The 18,263-nt window shown below is 44.1% G+C and overlaps 1 protein-coding gene across 4 annotated transcripts in view; it reads right to left on the bottom strand.

Moving 5' to 3' along the window:
• The window catches only part of GNA12 (G protein subunit alpha 12), a 115,996-nt gene extending 104,694 nt beyond the window's left edge, over window positions 1–11,302 (bottom strand). For 2 of the 4 annotated variants that reach the window (XR_010836459.1, XM_059038565.2), the window contains exon 1: window positions 10,926–11,298. Coding sequence is in view for 3 of the 4 variants with exons in the window: in XM_059038565.2 (XP_058894548.1) it covers window positions 10,926–11,237 (312 nt within the window). In the remaining variant the exon portion in view is untranslated. Of the gene's footprint in view, window positions 1–8,046; window positions 8,232–10,925 lie in introns of those variants that run through there. The other 2 variants (XM_067012741.1, XM_067012743.1) reach the window with 2 other exon arrangements.
• Window positions 11,303–18,263: the final 6,961 nt, after the last annotated feature.

Below are 18,263 nucleotides of genomic sequence, written 5' to 3'. Positions count from 1 at the left end.
ACAGTCACTTGACTACCTAAGGCCTGGGTGCGCTGGCTAACACCAGTGAATGTTCATTAAGGCCAGTCTGCTGCTGAGTCTAACAAGGCCATTTGACAAAGCTGGTGCCGTGGCTTGTAGACCAGACACTAAAATGGATGCCCAGGTTCAGAGAGAAGTGCCAGCCATTCAGTACTTGGCCTGTGCTTCCTTAACAAGGCAGGGATCAGGAACATTTTCCTCCCCTTGGCATCTAGAACAAGGGCAGTGCTGCTCTCCCACTACCTCTATCCTCTTGCAAGTACTCTCAAGAGTAACAACTGTTCCTTTCCTGTCCTCTGGATGCTGCACCTCCAAAGCACAAGTTCAAAATGACTCAGTTCACCATACCAAGGCAGAAGCGACGGCTTCTCTAACCGACACACCAACGCAGGACGCAAACTATGTCTTCCATTCCACAAGCCACATACCTGGACCTACCTGAACCCTGATCCGAATGTGAGATAAATATCTTCATGCGCTGAAGAATCATGCGAAAGGATGACTACCTCACGGTCAGCACCTATTCTTCGCATCTCGTTCCCTCTGAGGGGGCGAAGTGCACCGCAACTGAGCGGCTGCTCTGTGCAGCCCACTTGACAGAAGATGCACGGAGGACCCACTGTTTTTGTTTAACTAGAAACTACAGTAGTTACAACATGAATTACACCAGCCTGTCTTTGAGGGACGGCACTGCCCTTCAGGTAATGGACATTAAGCATTAGGTCCGTCACACCACATTAGCTTCTTTGGTTTGAAGATCACCCTATACTTAGATCTGCAGGTAAGACTTCAGTTTAAATCTTCAGTTCCATTTAAAACCGGTAAGATCCACGTTCCCACTCACAACTACGTAACAACAAAGAATTATGAGCTGCCGACAGAACACTGTCTGGCATCACGCGCAGCTGCATCCCAAACCCCACACGACAGACGTGACTAAAGGTCAAATACTGCTCCCCGAAAAACAGATTTGGTTAAAACAATCAACATGTCACCCTGAAAGCTGGAGGGGAAAACCAACTGTCCATGTGCTCTGAATCCCCAACAACGGCCAGAGGGCAGGCTCTGGAGTTTTTAACCAATGGAAAAAGATGTTGTTGGTTTTGGTTTTTGGCATTACTAAATAAAGGACCAACCATCTGTGTCCACATGAAAAAGCAAACTTGCTTTTACTTAAATGCAATTTGCCAGAAAAGCAATAAAAACCCGACTGTTCTTCCAGACCCCAGAAGCACATTTGTGACTCCGCTCTCACGCAAACCCACTGCAGCATCAAGCCCAGAGTGCTGCTTCGGAACCCAAGAAACAAAGCTGCTGCAGGTCAGGAGTTTCAAAGTGCTTAAAAATTCCAGACAGCAGTGGAGCCTCTTCTGAGACTTCTTCACCTTAGCAAAAAGGTAAATATAGTACAGCAAACAATTCTAAAGAAATAATAATAATAAAAGATTTTTTTAAACCTAACATAATCTTGGCATTCTACGACAAACGTTCTTAAACTGCAGTCCACAGAGCACATGTGGGCCCACTCTTGGGATTTAGCATGTCCAGGGAGCTCCTTGAAACTGTGTGCACACACACAAATTTCACAGGAAGAAGGTCCAGTTTTCAGCCACAGAGCATCGTGACCACAGGTCCCTAGCAAGCCGTCTCATTACAAGTTCTTGGCACTAGAAAGTTCTGTCTCACTCCTACATTCATTCTTTAATACCTCTACTTACTAGAACTCCGTCTTAACTGATAGACAAACAGTGAGATGGTCTCAGCTGGGAGTTCTTCTCCACCTGCTGGACTCCTGCAGGGCGCTCGCAGGCCAGCTCACATCACGCCTCCTTGGCAGGCTTTCCTGGGTACCTCGGCCAGAGTTAACCTTCCCTACTCGCCACTGGGCCGCCTCCCTGCCTCTGCACTGGCCTTGAGTCTGGTTACACTCAGACTCAACACAGTTACAAGAGCGACTGTCTCCCCAGCTAGTCAGAGTGCCTGCAGGGTAGGGACTGGGCAGGACTTGTCATTAAATGTCCTTCTCCCCACCAGCACAGAGCACAAATCCTTGGATACAAGGTCCAAAAATTTTGTTGAATTGAATTCTTTTGTTTCAGTGCCAACAAAAGACCACTAATTCTAATAATTTAATTACTCACAAGGCTTTAAAATCATCAATACGTATATATACAAGGCAGGCCTGCCTCTGTGTAGTTAAACGATGCACCCATGCGATTCTGCATTTGATCTCCAGTCCGCGTAACAAAGGCCCTTCACACAGCTAACGTTTTACTCACCTCTAACTGGGTGTAAAAATCGGTTAATTAAAAATGGTTCTTGCAATTACAGATGAGGGAGTAGCAAGCACGGTGACGTAAAGCCACGCTGGTCTAAAGCCCTCCACACACGTACTGAGGCCCTCGCTGGCACCAGAGGCGTTACTAAATAATTTGTGAGGCACCAAACACATGCACATTTGGGACAGCCCACTTGGCAAGTGAGAGACAGCATCTTTAAGATTATAAAAATATGGAAGCAACCGAAGCATCCATCAACAGATAAATGGGTAAAGAAGATGTGGCACATATATACAATGGAATATTACTTAGCCATAAAAAGAAACGAAACTGAGTTATTTGTAGTGAGGTGGATGGACCTAGAGACTGTCATACAGAGTGAAGTAAGTCAGAAAGAGAAAAAGAAATACCGTATGCTAACACATATATATGGAATCTTAAAAAAAAAAAACAGTTCTAAAGAACCTAGGGTCAGGACAGGAATAAAGATGCAGACATAGAGAATGGACTTGAGGACATGGGGAGGGGGAAGGGGAAGCTGGGACGAAGTGGGAGAGTGGCATGGACATACATACACTACCAAATGTAAAATAGCTAGTGGGAAGCAGCCACATAGCACAGGGAGATCAGCTCCGTGCCTTGTGACCACCTAGAGGGGTGGGATGGGGGGGTGGGAGGGAGATGCAAGAGGGAGGGGATATGGGGATACATGTATACACACAGCTGATTCACTTTGTTATACAGCAGAAACTAACACACCACTGTAAAGCAATTATACGCCAATAAAGATGTTAAGAAAAAAGATTATAAAAATAAAAAGAAAGATTAGGAAGTCTTATGGATAATATTTACAGGAAGTCAAAGCAACTAGTAGATTCAAATAACCCATCACAGGGGGTAGAGTGAGGCAATGAAGTTAAAGAAACAATGTGGTCAAACTCAGGCACAACTGTGATCACGAAGGAAGAGCCCTGAACCTGGAATCAAGGACCAGGAAGATGAAGACATCTGGTCCAGTTCTGCCAAGACAGAGTAGCTTCATTCCTCCCAGGCCCTCGCCATTACAAGTGAAAAGGCTCTAGAAACAACACAACAAAACAAGCATAGGAAAGGGAGTGGGAAGAAGGCGACACGGGACTTGAGGAAAGACTTGGCAGCGAGTCCCCCAGGTGTCCTGACCGTCCCTACCTGCCCAGGACAGGGTGCTGCCAGTGCCTCCAAGCTGGAAAAGCCAAAAGGCAGATGGAAAGAGCTCCAAGAGCAGCTTGTCTCCCCAACCAAAGGGCCAGGAAAAGGGTGGTCTTACAACAGAAAACGTTTTTGACAACACCCACCCTATTCCAGCCAAAAACCAACAGAAAAACTGCAGAATCGTCCTCTGAGGTTTCGGTGGGGTTGAAAGGGAAGCTGACCTTCCACACCCCCTTCCTGTGCCTCAGAACCAGGCATGTTCCAAGTGGCCCACCACGTCGTGCTGGCAGTGGGGCCACACAGGGATCTCACCTCCCATCCATGCCTAGACACACAGGAAGTGCTCCCAATCCCCAACCAGGGCAGTGCTGGCACAGGGGGAGCTGAGCCTCCACCCCACCCAGTCCCAGAGGGTAGGAGGTGGGGGGGACTAGGCCCATTGCCACTTCTGCCCCCTCACCTTCCCTGGTGTCAGTCAGCTAGGGAGAGCCGGAGCTAGAACCCCACTCCACAAGAAACACAGTCTCAGGGACCCAGAGGTCAGGAACAAGTGCTAGATGCCTATCGACAGAGTCCCAGAAGGAAGGGAGAAAAAGAGCGGGACTGAAAAAATATGTGAAGAAATAATGGCAGAAAATATCCCAATTTTGGCAAAAGACATAAATATACAGATTTAAGAAGCTGAGCAAACCCCAAATATAATAAGCTGAAAGAAACCTATGTCCAGACAAATCATAATTAAACTTCAGGAAATCAATGACAAAGGAAAAACCTTAAAATCAGCCAGAGAGGCATGACAAGCTTACAGAGGAACAGCAATTTGAATGATTTGATTTCTCGCCTGAAACCAGAGGTCAGAAGAAGGTGGCACAGTTTTCAAGGACTAAAAGAAAGTAAGTGTCAGCTGTGAGTCCAATCGCTAGCTAAGACATCCTTCAAGATTAAAGGTGAAACAAAAGACATTCTTAGACAAGGAAAGCTGAGAGAATTTGTTGCAGGCAAATCCATGCTTAAAGACTGGCTAAAGGAAATTCTCCAAAGAGAAAGGAGAGAGTAACAGGAGAAGGCCAGAACTTCAGCAAGGAAAGGACACAGTCAGAATAGGTAAAAACAGGCATAAATATAACAAATTCTCCTATTTCTCGTGCATTTCTTAAATCATATTTGATGACTGAAGTAAAACCATCTGATGTGGTGCTCAAAATATAAGAAATACTTAAGACACTGATATTTTAAAAGTGGGGAGGGTAAGGACTTCCCTGGTGGTGCACTGGTTAAGAATCCACCTGCCAAAGCAGGGGACATGGGTTCCAGCCCTGGTCTGGGAAGATCCCACATGCTGCGGAGCAACTAAGCCCGTGCGCCACAACTACTGAGCCTGCGCTCTAGAGCCCACGAGCCACAACTACTGAAGCCCTCGTGCCTAGAGTCTCTGCTCTGCAACGAGAAGCCACCACAATGCGAAGCCCGCACACAACAAAGAGTAGGCCCCGCTTGCCACAACTAGAGAAAGCCCACGCGCAGCAACGAAGACCCAATGCAGCCAAAAGTAAATAAATAAATAAATAAATAAAAGTTTTTTAAAGGTGAGGAGGGTAAACGGATCTAAATGGAAATAAAATTCCCACACTTCACTTAAAGTTGTAAAACACAGTTTCCAGTAGACTGGGATAAATTGCATATGTATATGGTAAGCTTAGAGCAACTACCAAGAAAATGATACAAAGCTTTGACTGATACGCTACTCAAAAAAAATCAATCAATCAAGATGTTTAAATAACCTGCAGGAAGGACAGAAACAGAAGAAACAAAAATATAAAATAATAAAATAGGAGACTTGTGCCCTAACCTGTTAATAATTACCTTACCTTAAATGTAAATCATCTGAATACACAAATTAACAGATCGTCAGAGTAGATAAGAAAATATGATATAACAACATGCTGTCTATAAGAAACTCATTTCAAAACAACAATGTGGGTAGGTTAAAAGGATGGAAACATATACCATGAAAGCGTTCATAAAAGAAAAAAAAAAGAGTGGCTATGTTAAAACAGCTGATAAAGTAGACTTCAGAGCAAAGAAAATTACTAGAGACCAAAAGGGACATTACATAATGACAAAAAGACCAACCCATCAGGAGGACATAATAATCCTAAATGTTTATGTACCACACAACAGAGTCTCAAAATACATGAAGCAAAACCCAACAGAACTAAAGGAAAAATGGACAATTACAGTTGGAGACCTCAACACCTCACTCAACAACTGATAGAACTACTAAAAAGAAAATCAGCAAGGATACAGAACTCAACACCACCATCAAGCAACCAATCAAATCAACATATGCAGAAAATGCCACCAAACAACAGAATACACATTTTTTTTTCAAGTACCCATGGAACATTCACCAACATAGGCCCACAGAACACATACCAAGATAGACCATATTCTGAGTCATAAAACAAACCTCAAAAAATTTAAAAGAACTAACGTCATACAAAATATGTTCTCTGACCATAATGGAGTCATAGAAATCAAGAACAGAGAGATAATAGGAAAATCTCTCAACTCTTGGAAACTGTAACACACTTCTAAACAATCTATGGATCAAAGAAGCTATCTCAAAAGAAAGAAAAATACATACGAAATTGAATAAAAATTAAAATGCCACATATCAAAATATGTGACTACATCTAAAGCAGTGCTGAGGGGGAAATTTATAGCACTTAAAATGTTTACATTAGAAAAGAGGAGAGGTCTCAAGTAAATAATCTAAGTCTCTACCTCAAGAAATTTTTTTTTTAAAGGGCAAAATACAATCAGAGCAAGTAGAAGGAAAAAAATAATAAAAAGCAGAAATAAATGAAACTGAAAACAGAAGAAAAATCAATAACATAAAAAGCTAGTTTTCAGGGGAAAAAAAATCAGTAAAAGTGATAAGCCTCTAAAAGACTGAGAAAAATAAAAAGAGAAGATGCAAATCACCAACATCATGAAAGAAACATAAGATATGACTATTCTCACCTCTCTTAATACTGGAAGTTCTAGCCACTGCAGTAAGGCAAGAAAAAGAAATAAAGGCATACCTAACTTTAGAGAAAGAAGAAGTAAGTGTCCCTATTTGTAGATAACATGATGATCTACATAGAAAATCCCAAAGAATCTATAGGAAAGCTCTTAGAACCATTAAGTGTATTTACCAAGGTCACAGGACACATGATTGACACAAAAATCAATCCTATTGCTATACAGTAACAATGAACATATGGAAACGTAAAGTAAAAGCACAGTATCACAACTGCTCTAAAGAAAATGTAATACTTAAGTATAAATGTAACAAAACATGTATAGGATCTGTATGTTGATAAGTGCAAAACGCTGATGAAAGAAATCAAAGACAACCTAAATAAATGAGGACATACCATGTTCATGAATTGGAAGACTCAACATAGGAGAGATGTCAATTCTCCCCAAACTGATCTATGGTTTAATGCAAATGCTATCAAAACAGACATAAGAAAGCTTATTCTAAAACTTACAATGGAAAGGCACAGACCCTAGAATAGCTAAAACAATCTTGAACAAAAAATGAAGTGGGAGAAATCACTTTGATAGTTAAGCCTACTGTACAGTGATAGCAATCAACATCATGTGATATTGGCAGAAGAGGAGATAGATCAGTGGAATAGAATGGAAAACCCAGAAATAGATCCACACAAATATGCCCACTTGATTTTTGACACAGATGCAAAAGCAATTCAAAGGAGGAGAGATAGTCTTTTCAACAGATAATCCTGGAACAACTGGACATCCACAGAGAAAACAACAAAATATCTCCACCTAAACCTCACAACTTATACAAAGATTAACCCAAAATGGATCAGGGGCTTAAAAGTAAAATGTATACCTATAAAATTTTTTTTTTAAATAGGAGAAAATCTTTGGGATCCAGGGTTAGGTAAAGAGTTCTTAGACTTGACACCAAAAGCATGATCCATAAAGGGAAAAACTGACAAACTGGACCTCATCAAAATTAAAAACTTTTGCTCTGTGAAATACCCTGTTAAAAAGGATGAAAAGACAAGCTACAGGTTGGGAGAAAATATTTGCAAAACACGTATTTCACAAAGGAGTGGTACCCAGAATATATAAAGAACATTCAAAACTCAACAATAAAGGAAGAAGGAACCTAATTACAAAATGGCTAAAAAGTATGAAGAGACATTTCACCAAAGAGAATATACAGATGGCAAATGAGCACAGGAAAGTATCATTAGCCACAGGGAAATGCAAATTAAAATGGCAGTAACATAGCACTTACGCACCTATCAGAAATGGCTGAAATAAAAAATAGTGACAACACCAAATGCTAGCAAGGATGCAGAGAAACTGGATCACTCACTCATACACTGCTGGTAAGAATGTAAAATAGTACAGCCACTTCAGAAACAGTTTGGCAGTTTCTTATAAAACTAAACATGCAACTGCCACACAGCTAAGCAACTGCACTCTTGGGCATTTATCCCAGATACATGAAAATTTATGTACTTACAAAAAACATGTACACAAATGTTCACAGAAGATTTATTCATAATAGGCAGAAACTGGAAACAACCCAGATGTCCTTCAACGGGCGAATGGTTAAATGGTGTACGGTGGTAAATCCTTACCATGGATACTACTCAGCAAGTAAAAGGCAGGAACTATTGACTGTGAACACACACAGTAACTGGGGTGTATCTCTAGGGAATCACACTGAGTGATAAAAGCCAATTCCAAAAGGTCACATCTTGTAAGACTCCATTTATATCATATTCATGAAATGACGAAATTATAGAATTGGAAAATAGATCAGTCACTGCCAGGTCGGGGGAGGGTGAAGGGTGGCAGTGGCTATAAAAGGCAACGTGAGGAATACTTGTGATGGGAACATTCTGTGTCTTCACTTTCTCAACGTCGGTATCTTGGTTGTGATACTGTACTAGTTTTACAAGATCTCACCATTCTGGGGAACTGGTTAAAGGGTACATTAGGAGCTCTCTATTATTTATTAAAACTGCATGGGACTCTACAATTCTCTCAGTATTAAAAGTTTAATTTTAAAAAAAGATCAGGTTTGGTTCCCAGCTGTGTCACCTACGAATTAGGTAACTGACCTTATGCAGATTTCAAACTCTCCGTTTTCAATTTCCCCACTGGCTAAACGCGACAATACCATTTGAAGCATTAGGAAAATTAAAGGCCATATATGAAAAGGCCTGGCACATAGCTAGCGCTTTAAAAATAGCCTGTTAACACGAACTCTATTTGTAGACACAAATATTATTCTGAAGAGTTATTATTCAAATATCTGCTACTAGAGCCACTACAAAGCAATTTATTTAAAAAGTCTCTTGCCAAAGTGATCTGACCAATTAAAAATGAGGGGAGAGGTAATTATGGGTTTTACAGTGAAAGATGAATTGCTAACTACTCATTGAAATGGTCAAAACAGACAAAGTGAGCCTAATATGGATTACAATTATCAAAAAAGAAAAAAAGTTGACAAGGAAAATAGGATACTGATTAACAAATCTTGTTTCTTGCTGGTAAAGAAGTAAAAGTTAGTGTCTATATGTATTGGAAAAGCTGAGACTGAGTTTTCTAAAAATGCACTTAATACACTGATTTAGATTTAAGATTCTGTTTCGAAGTATTTTCTCTGCCTCCCGAGTTGAAAGAAACTGCGAGTCAACCAGCCAAATCTTATAACCTGCTTGGTTAAGAGGTCCAGAAAAGCCGCAAAAATAAAATCCAGCTCTGTGACAGAGAAAGACAATCAAATGAACTTTACCCCAGAAGATGAGGGGAATTTTAAACACACAGTTAATCCCTTGGATCATAGTGGGCACCTAGCCTTTAAAGTTTATGAAGTATTGGGCCAGAGCTCTGACTCACAGAGAGGCTTTTGAAAGAGGTGAAAAGGAAACGGGTGTTTTATCATTCAAATTATTCTCTTCCCGGCAGGATCCTAAAAGAGCTATTTCTACCAAAACGAAACGTGTTACTAACAAATACATCAAGTGAGAATACTGGTGCGAGATCCCTGATGCAGGCCTGTAAGTCTGAAGCCCAGGGTTCCGGGTCCCAGCGGGGAGCCACTTCATCACCAAGGCCCAGAGCTTCCTCATGGGTGAAGTGAAAGACATGTGCCCGTGGGTTGGTTCTACAGCCCTTTGCTAACTTTAGAGTTCCTCAGGCACCACAAAATCTCGTCTCCAGAGAGGATTCTGGTATGACAAGCTTCCCTCTACCTCTGTTTTGAGACAACTTTCCTCATACCTGTAATGTGGTTTCCCCAAAATGGGCCATGGAAAGGGCAGGTGAAGGGGAAAGGAAAGGGTAGAGGTAAGAAACTATAAGAAAGAAAAAAAAAAAAAAGGAAATGACACTACTCTAGGTACAGGAGAGGCTCTATTTTCCCCTCATCATCAGGTTTCTCCAGAATTCCTTTCTTTGGGGCCCTCTACTACAGGTTCACACAGTACACAGAAACTAGAACCCAAACTTGGTCAGCTCTACTTTTTTTTTTTTTTTTTTTCCACAAACGAGTAGCAAATGATAAAAATGGAGCAAGGGACGGAAGGCGCACCTGGGGATTAAACACCACCTGAGAGATATGTTAAAAATTGCAACGCAAAGATTTAATTTATATCCTAACGCAAACAAAACAGTTATGTGACAACGGAGGAAAGCTGAACCGGGCTGGGTATTTGACCATGTTAAGGAGTTATTAAATTTCCAGGGTTGATAAGGCATCATTTTAAAAAACATAACCACCGTATGCTTATCTGTGAGCTCTGCAAACAAACATTTTCCAGTGAATCTATAGTGTCTGGGGTTTGCTTCAAAATCACAGGGGCAGAGGTACAGGTGAAATAAGACGGGCACTGAATCCATCACTGCTGAAGTTGTGGAGAGGGGCCTGGGTACTTACAGTTCCTTCTACTCTCTCTACTCTGTACATGTTGGAAACTTTCCTAATAACCAGTTTAAAAGGAGAGACGTGCGGCCGGTTTCCTCTCCAGTCTACACCGCTCTCCTGAACCTACTGGGAGGGCAGGGCAAGGACGGCACCCTGAATCCAGGAGGGGCCCTCCCCACGGCTAAAACGCCCGCGCCTCTAAAGCCCCAGAAGGTGTCCGGCTTTCCCGCTTCCTCAGTCCCCAAATCCCCGAGAAGAGCAGAGGCGAAGGCCACCAGGCCGACGGGGAGACAGGGTGCGCATCCTTGGCCGGCTCCCCCAAAGCTGGGGGCACGGGGCCGCTGCGGCCAGACCAGGGACAGACAAAGGCGTGGGCCGCGGTGCCGGCCGGGGCGCAGGAGTCCGCGGGGCCGCACCTGCGCGCACCTGGGCGCAGGTGTGCGGGCGGGGACGCGGGGAGAGCGCACCTTAAGGATGTTGTCGAAGATGGTGTCGCGGAACTCGAGCAGCGCCTTCTGGTCGAACTCGCGGCCGTGGATGATGCGCATCTGCTTGAGGAAGGTGGACTTGCCGCTCTCGCCCGCGCCCAGCAGCAGGATCTTGACGAGGCGCCGCACGGCGCGCCTCTCGCGGGCCAGCCCCGCGTCGATGTCCCGGCTGCGCCGCCGCGCCTCGCGCTCCGCGTCGCGGGCCCCGCCGCCGCCCGCCCTGCGCTCGCGGGCCCCGCCGGCCTCGGCCGGCAGCAGGCAGCGGCTGAGGGTCCGCACCACGCCGGACATGGCCGCTCAGGCCATGGACCCCGCGGCGGGCGAGGCGGCAGCCGGCCGCTCCCTCAGGCCGCGTCCGCCGCCGCCGCCGCCCCGAGGCCCGCTCTTGCCCGCCGCTCGGCCCGGCGGAGGGGCGGGGCGACGCGGCCCGAGGCCCGGGGATTGGGCCGGCTGCCGTCCGTCCGGACGGTCGCGCCCTCCGATTGGGCCATGCTACGCCGAAAGGCGGGCATCTCTCCGACCCTGGGGGCGGGGTCGGCGCCGAAAGAGGAGGGACCTTTGGGGTGGGGGCGCTTCTCATTGGGCGCCCGGGCCGAGGTTCTTTCTTTCAGAATGAAAGGGAGGCGGAGTCTTCGAGGAGGCGGAGCGGCAGTCCGTCATGACCAATTATAACTGTTCTGGGGTCACGTCAATCGCGAAGAACGGGCTTAGGATTGGGGGTGTCGCGAAACGGGGCGGGACCAGAAGTGCCAGGTGTACAGAAAGAGTCTCTCTGGGTTCCCAGATTGGGGTAACCTGTGAGACCCAGAGGCTCGCGGAGTGGGCTCGGCGTTGCCCGAAAGCTGGGAAATGTCGATAAGAGGTCCAGCTGCTCGTCTTAGGTTTAGAGAGAAAGCTGTTCTTTCCAGAAACACTGGAGGGGGATGGGCCAAACATTGCAAACAGATGCATCCTTTAAGAGTGGCGTGGGCCTCTGCGCGGCTTTTCTCACAGCTGGCTGATCATCAAAATCACCAGGAGCCCCTCCCCCCACCCACCCCCACCCCCCGCCAAAGGCTCCTGTAGCACGGATCTGAGATGCAATCTCCTCTCGACCCGTTACTAGTTACATAACCTTCTAGGCAGCTTCCCCCACCTCCCCCCAACTTTTAGCTTAAATTTCTTCCCCTATAAAATAGGGGCCATAATAGCAACTACCCCATATGGTTGTGAAGATGTAAAGTGAGAACATGAACTTGTAAAACACTTAGCACCGTGCCTAGACCCAAGCAAGTTCTTGATAAGTGTTAGCTGATCTTATTACTAATTCTTACCTATCCCAGATCTATTGGGAGTCAGAACCTCCAGGAAGGAGCTCAGGTATCTCTTAGTCTCCAGGAGACTGGTGGGCTTTGGGAGCCATGATCTGTTAAAAGATAAACTAAGACATATTTTAAAAGTTTAAGAGTTTATTTGAGCAAAAATCAATTCTAATAGGGTGGTGTCAACCCAGTTGGGAGCATTTTGCAGCAGGGAGCCGGGGGAAACTTAGAGAAAGTGCAAAGCAAAGATAGGAAATGATTTGATTGGCTACAGCTTAAAGGCTAGTTAGCTGTTTGTGATTGGTTGTCTTTAGCTTACGGTATCCAATTTGGGGATTTGACAAGGTCTCTGAACACATCTTTCACATTTGTCAAGAGGCTAAGGTGCGTGAAATCAACAAGCTTATCTGCGTCGTCTCGTAACCTTGAGGCATTCACAGGCTTACATTTTGGTCTGCTCCTGTAGGCTGCCAGGGCATTAGGGACACCTCCTTGTTTAATTAAACAGGTCCTAAAGATCATCCTGTCCAAACCCTCCCTCTCACCAGGTGGATAAAATAAAGACCAGTCTACAAATGACTGACATGCCATCCCACACAAAGGCCGACAAGAACCCGCTCTGCCTCTGACTAAAGAAGGGTATGCACAGTGGAAAAAAGAATTCATGAAGGTGACGCCGTTCAGTTCTACAAATAATTTTTGCATAATCATGAAAACACCAGGCACTGGGGACTTCTGGGGAAGAATATGAAGATGAAGAAGATGCAGGCTTTGCATCAAGAAATGTTCACATTTTGGTAAGGGAGCCAGGCTGCTCTAGTTACCAGGCAAAGCGCAGACTAAAGGAGTGCCTAGTTTCTGCCATAGAACCGCGGTATTCAAAGACCTGACTCAGAAATATAAACTCCCTCGGGACCTTGAATGCCCGTGGTGTGTGGCATTTGTCAATTACTGAGGTGTGAATTTGTACCACTTATGAATCAACACATTATCTAGTACTTTCTCATCTTTCAAAATGATGAAAAATAATGTCTTGTTTCTTTGTGAAAATGGCCTTCCGCAGAAAGCCAAACACTAGTGTATGACAGAAGTGCAGAGGAAGTAGAGAGGCCTAAGAAAGCAATGTTTCTTACACACACACAAAAAGGAATTTTGAACAAATAAAGAGAGGAATGTGGAATTCAGCAGTGGACTAGAGTTAGTCTGTCATTCAGTTAAAAGAAATTAAGAAAAGGTGATTCAGAAAACACTTGGAGCAACTGCTCCAGACAACATTTACAAATAACTTTGTATCTTTAAAAACAGCTATGCCTTGTTTCTGCAATCATTATATAGTATCCAATTGGGAGGTTTGACTAGATCTCCGGACATCTCTTTCAAAGGGCTACAGTGCTTGAAATCAAGCAGCTTAAATGTGTACTCAGAAATAATCTCAATTATTTGTATGGCACGTTATAGTGTTTAAAGTGCTTCCACGTACACGATCTCTTTGACCTCTTCCGCACTGCTGGGAGGGAGGTAAGGCAGAGATTATTGTAATAGAAGAATTTAGGTCCCAAGAAGCTAATGTCACTTGTCAGGGGAAGTATGGTTATTAAATTGCAGAAACTGGACTGGAAATCTGACCCAGTGTATTCTCCGTGCAGCGTATGGAAACAGTGAAGCCATGAGAACTCTGAAGCTTGCCTCCATCCCCTATTAGCTGTGTGACCTTGAATGAGTCTTTTAACCTCGCTGAGACTTAATTTCCTTATCTGTAAAATCAGGATAAAAATAGGGCTGTGAAAGTAGTGTTAAATAAGTTAACACATATATCGGCCTAGCACATCATGGGCATTCAGTCATTTCTAACATTTTTATTATCATCATCATGGAGCTTTGGGAATCAGGTACTGCAAATTTAGAAGAAGAAGAATCATGGCATAATGATGAAGATTCATAAGGACTGTATATTGTGTGATATTAAAAATCAAAATCTGGGAAAAGCTCAGGTTAAATAAATTAACCCACAGCCATACAAATGCAATAACATACGGTTCCTAAAAAGAATAAGCAAGACCCAAATTTGTAAACAGACGGCCACTGTGTGTTTAAAAATTGGCAGAGGGGGTGGGAAGGGTGGCCCGAAAGTTCCTCCCAGCTTGTATTCAACTCCAGCTCCTGACTTAAGGGGGAGCCAGAAGGGAGTGTCCCATGACAGGGCCTGGAGCATATATGTGGGACGGAGAGCTCTTCCAGAATCTCTAGAAAAGGGAACAGGCACTGACTCTTTCACCCTCCAGCTAGGTGGGAGTGAGAGGATCAGAACTCAGAAGCCTAGGATAAAGCCCAAGATTCTGGGGTTCCTAAAAGGAAGAGGGTCCCCGTGGGGCCCATTGTACTCTCCTGTGAGCTTGTAGGGCTACTCTGGCCCGGGGAGGATGTGGGAGAGCCGCATGGGCGAGGGGCCTGGGAGTTTGCCAACACTCTGCAGCTACTGACACCTGGGAGCTCCTTCTCAGCACTTGTCAGAGTAGCAACAGCTGGCTGGTTACCTCGGCTTTCATCCCTGCAAAAGAGGCCCTAAAAGCTTTCACTGAAGGCCAAAGAGCTCTGGGCAAGAAAAAGAAAATTTAAATAGGCCTAAGGGGACCCAGGTGCCAGAGAGAAGAAGACAAAACAGAACATCTCAACGAGTGGTAAATAAATGAAAATTTACATCACCATCATCACCATCACCATCATCACCATCACCACAATCATCACCACCATCATCACCACCACCAATACCATCATCTCCACTGCCACCACCATCATCTCCACAATCATCACCTCCATCACCACCACCACCACCACCATCACCTCCATCACCACCACCACCACCACCATCATCTCCACCAACACCATCATCTCCACTGCCATCACCATCACCACCACCACCACCATCACCATCATCTCCATCACCACCACCATCAACACAATCATCACCTCCATCACCACCACCACCACCACCATCATCTCCATTGCCATCACCATCACCACCACCACCACCATCACCACAATCATCACCTCCATCACCACCACCACCACCACCACGACCATCATCACCACCATCATCTCCATCACCACCACCATCAACACAATCATCACCTCCATCATCACCACCACCACCACCATCATCTCCATTGCCATCACCATCACCACCACCACCACCATCACCACAATCATCACCTCCATCACCACCACCACCACCACCATCATCACCACCATCATCTCCACTGCCATCACCACCATCACCACCACCACCACCACCACCACCATCACCACCATCACCACTGTCATCACTATCACTGTCACCACCATCACCCCACCTTAGGAGAATTGTTCGTGGCATAAAAAGACATTATGCAACAACAACAAATGATTTTTTTCCCCATAGAAGATAGAACGGTAACCATTGAGAAGGGTTGAGAACAAAATGAGAGAATGGAAGATAAAGTGAAGGAAATATCTCAAAACGCAGAGGAAAAGGATAAAGAGATGGAAATCTTGAGAGGAAGGATTGGAGAGTTACACGTGAATGGTAAGAGTTCCAGCAGTGGGCGAAGAGATGGAGGAGAGAAATAATGAACAGACTTCCTTTTCTGGCAGTGTGGTAGGCCAAAATACTACCGTCCTCCTCCAGCAACAATTAAAAATGCTGTATAAACTATTAAAACTTTTACAAAGAGTCACCAAGCTGAGTAAGGAAGTCTCAGAGAGCAAAATCAAAGTAGAAGCAGGAGTTCAGAGTTAAACTGGTTAGTGATGATCTCCAGCTGCCCCGAGGACATCTGCTGAACCCTTGTAAACCTGACTTTCTATTTTCCTGGCCGCAGGTGAGGGACAGGAGATAAAACCTAGAGATCATTGAAGGTAGTGAGTCTGATAGGAGACGACTGCCTAAACCCAGGACCACAAAGGGCTATACATTCAGTGAAAGGGTTAAACTAGTAAAATCCGCTGTATGGATATCAATCACTTATCAAGAGACTGAATACCAAGGAGAGTAAGTTTACATTAAAAAAAAAAAATCACTGGGACTTCCCTGGTGGCGCAGTGGATGGAACTCTGAGCTCCCAATGCAGGCGCCCGGGTTCGTTCCCTGGTGAGGGAGCTGGATCCCACAAGCATGCCACAACTAGGATATCGCATGACACAACTAGGGAGCCTGTGAGCTGCAACTAAGGAGCCCATGTGCTGCAACTAAGGAGCCTGCCTCCTGCAGCTAAGACCTGGCACCAGCAAATAAATAAAAATAAATAAATATTTTAAAAATAAAAATAAATCACTAAACACACAAGAAAATAAAGCATCATGAGTAAAAGTCCGCCCAAACTACATTCAGCAGAATTGCACTCACAAGGATTTGAGATGCTGGAACTATCAAACATAGGTCATAGAATAAATATATTTAATATCTCTAAAGAAGAAAAAGAGGGTATTGAAAGTATAAATATAAGAGAATATTAAAAATGGGCAGATGTGAAAAAGAACCAAATAATACATCTAAAAATAAAAAATATAATAACTGAAATAGGTACTTAGTAGGTAAGTTGCAGGTTAAGACACAGATGAAGAGAATAAACTGGAATATAGATCTGGAAAAATAACCTTGACTCCAACACAGATAAAGATATGGAGGGTAAGAAAGAAACAGGAAAGACAGAGGAAGAATATCGAACATATATCTAACCAGAGTCCCAGATGGGGACAGAGAGAATGAAGAAGAAGAAATATTTGAAGTGATAGTGGCTGAGAGTTTTAAATTGACAAATGACATGAAATGCTTAGCTTGATAAAAAAAAATCCAGGCCAAGATATACCATCATGAAATTCAAGGACATCAAAGACAAAGAGAAGATCTTAAAAGCAACCAGAGAGAAAATAATAATAGCTATTTGTGTGGGGTGTTTTGGTCCGCTCTGCTCTGCTTTGCAGGATCTTAGTTCCCTGACCAGGGATTGAAACTGAGCCCTTAGCAGTGAAAGCGCCGAATTTTAGTCACTGGACCACCAGGGAATTCAGGGAATCCCCGATGGCTACTATTTATATAATAGTTACTAGGCGCCAGACACCATTCTAAGCACTTTGCATGTACTGACTCATGGAATCTTCAAAGGAACAGCATAAACGGAGAGTTGAACGGAGAGTTGATATCTCATTGACAAAAGTAGAAGCCAGGTGGCAAATAATATCTTAAAAACATTGAGAGGCTTCCCTGCTGGTCCAGTAGTTAACACTCCCTGCTTCCACTGCAGGGGGCGTGGGTTCAATCCCTGGTTGGGGAAGTTGAGATCCCTCATGCCTTGCGGCACAGCCAAAAAAAGAAAAAATTGAGAAAAAAATAACCATTAAGCTAGAATTGTAAACCCAGTAAAATATCTTTCAAGAAAGTGGAGACACTGAGAGCATTTCAAACAAATAAAAATAGATGATTATTTAATACTAATAATGTATGTTACGGGCTGAATTGTCTCCTTCCCAAAATACATATGTTGAAGTCCTAACCCCCAGTACCCCAGCAAGTGGCTGTATTTGGAGATAGCGTCTTAAAGAGTGATTAAGCTACAGTGAGGTCACTGGGTTGGCCTTGACCCAATACGGTGGATGTGCTTATAAGAAAAGGAAATGTACAGAGGCAGACCATGTGAAGACACAGGGAGAAGACAGCCATTTACAAGCCAAGGAGAAAGGCCTCAGAAGAAACCAACCCTGCCAACACCTTGATTTCAGACTTCTGGCTTCCGGAATTTTGAGAAAATAAATTTCTGTTGTTAAGCCCCCTAGTCTGTGGTACTTTATTATGGTAGCCCTGGTGATCTAATGCCATGTGCTTCAGGAAGAAGGAAGAATCATCGCCAAAGGAAGGCGTGCCACACAAGAGGGGATGCTGGCTGTTTTGTGGACATATAGGTAATCCTCATTAGAGAATGTATGTTTTTTAAAAATTCTACCTTGAGGTGTTTTTTTTTTTTTTTTTTTGCGGTACGTGGGC

The sequence above is a fragment of the Kogia breviceps genome, chromosome 14 (genome assembly GCF_026419965.1).
Source record: "Kogia breviceps isolate mKogBre1 chromosome 14, mKogBre1 haplotype 1, whole genome shotgun sequence".
Taxonomy (NCBI): domain Eukaryota; kingdom Metazoa; phylum Chordata; class Mammalia; order Artiodactyla; family Physeteridae; genus Kogia; species Kogia breviceps.
This window is presented reverse-complemented; position numbering and strand designations above follow the sequence as displayed.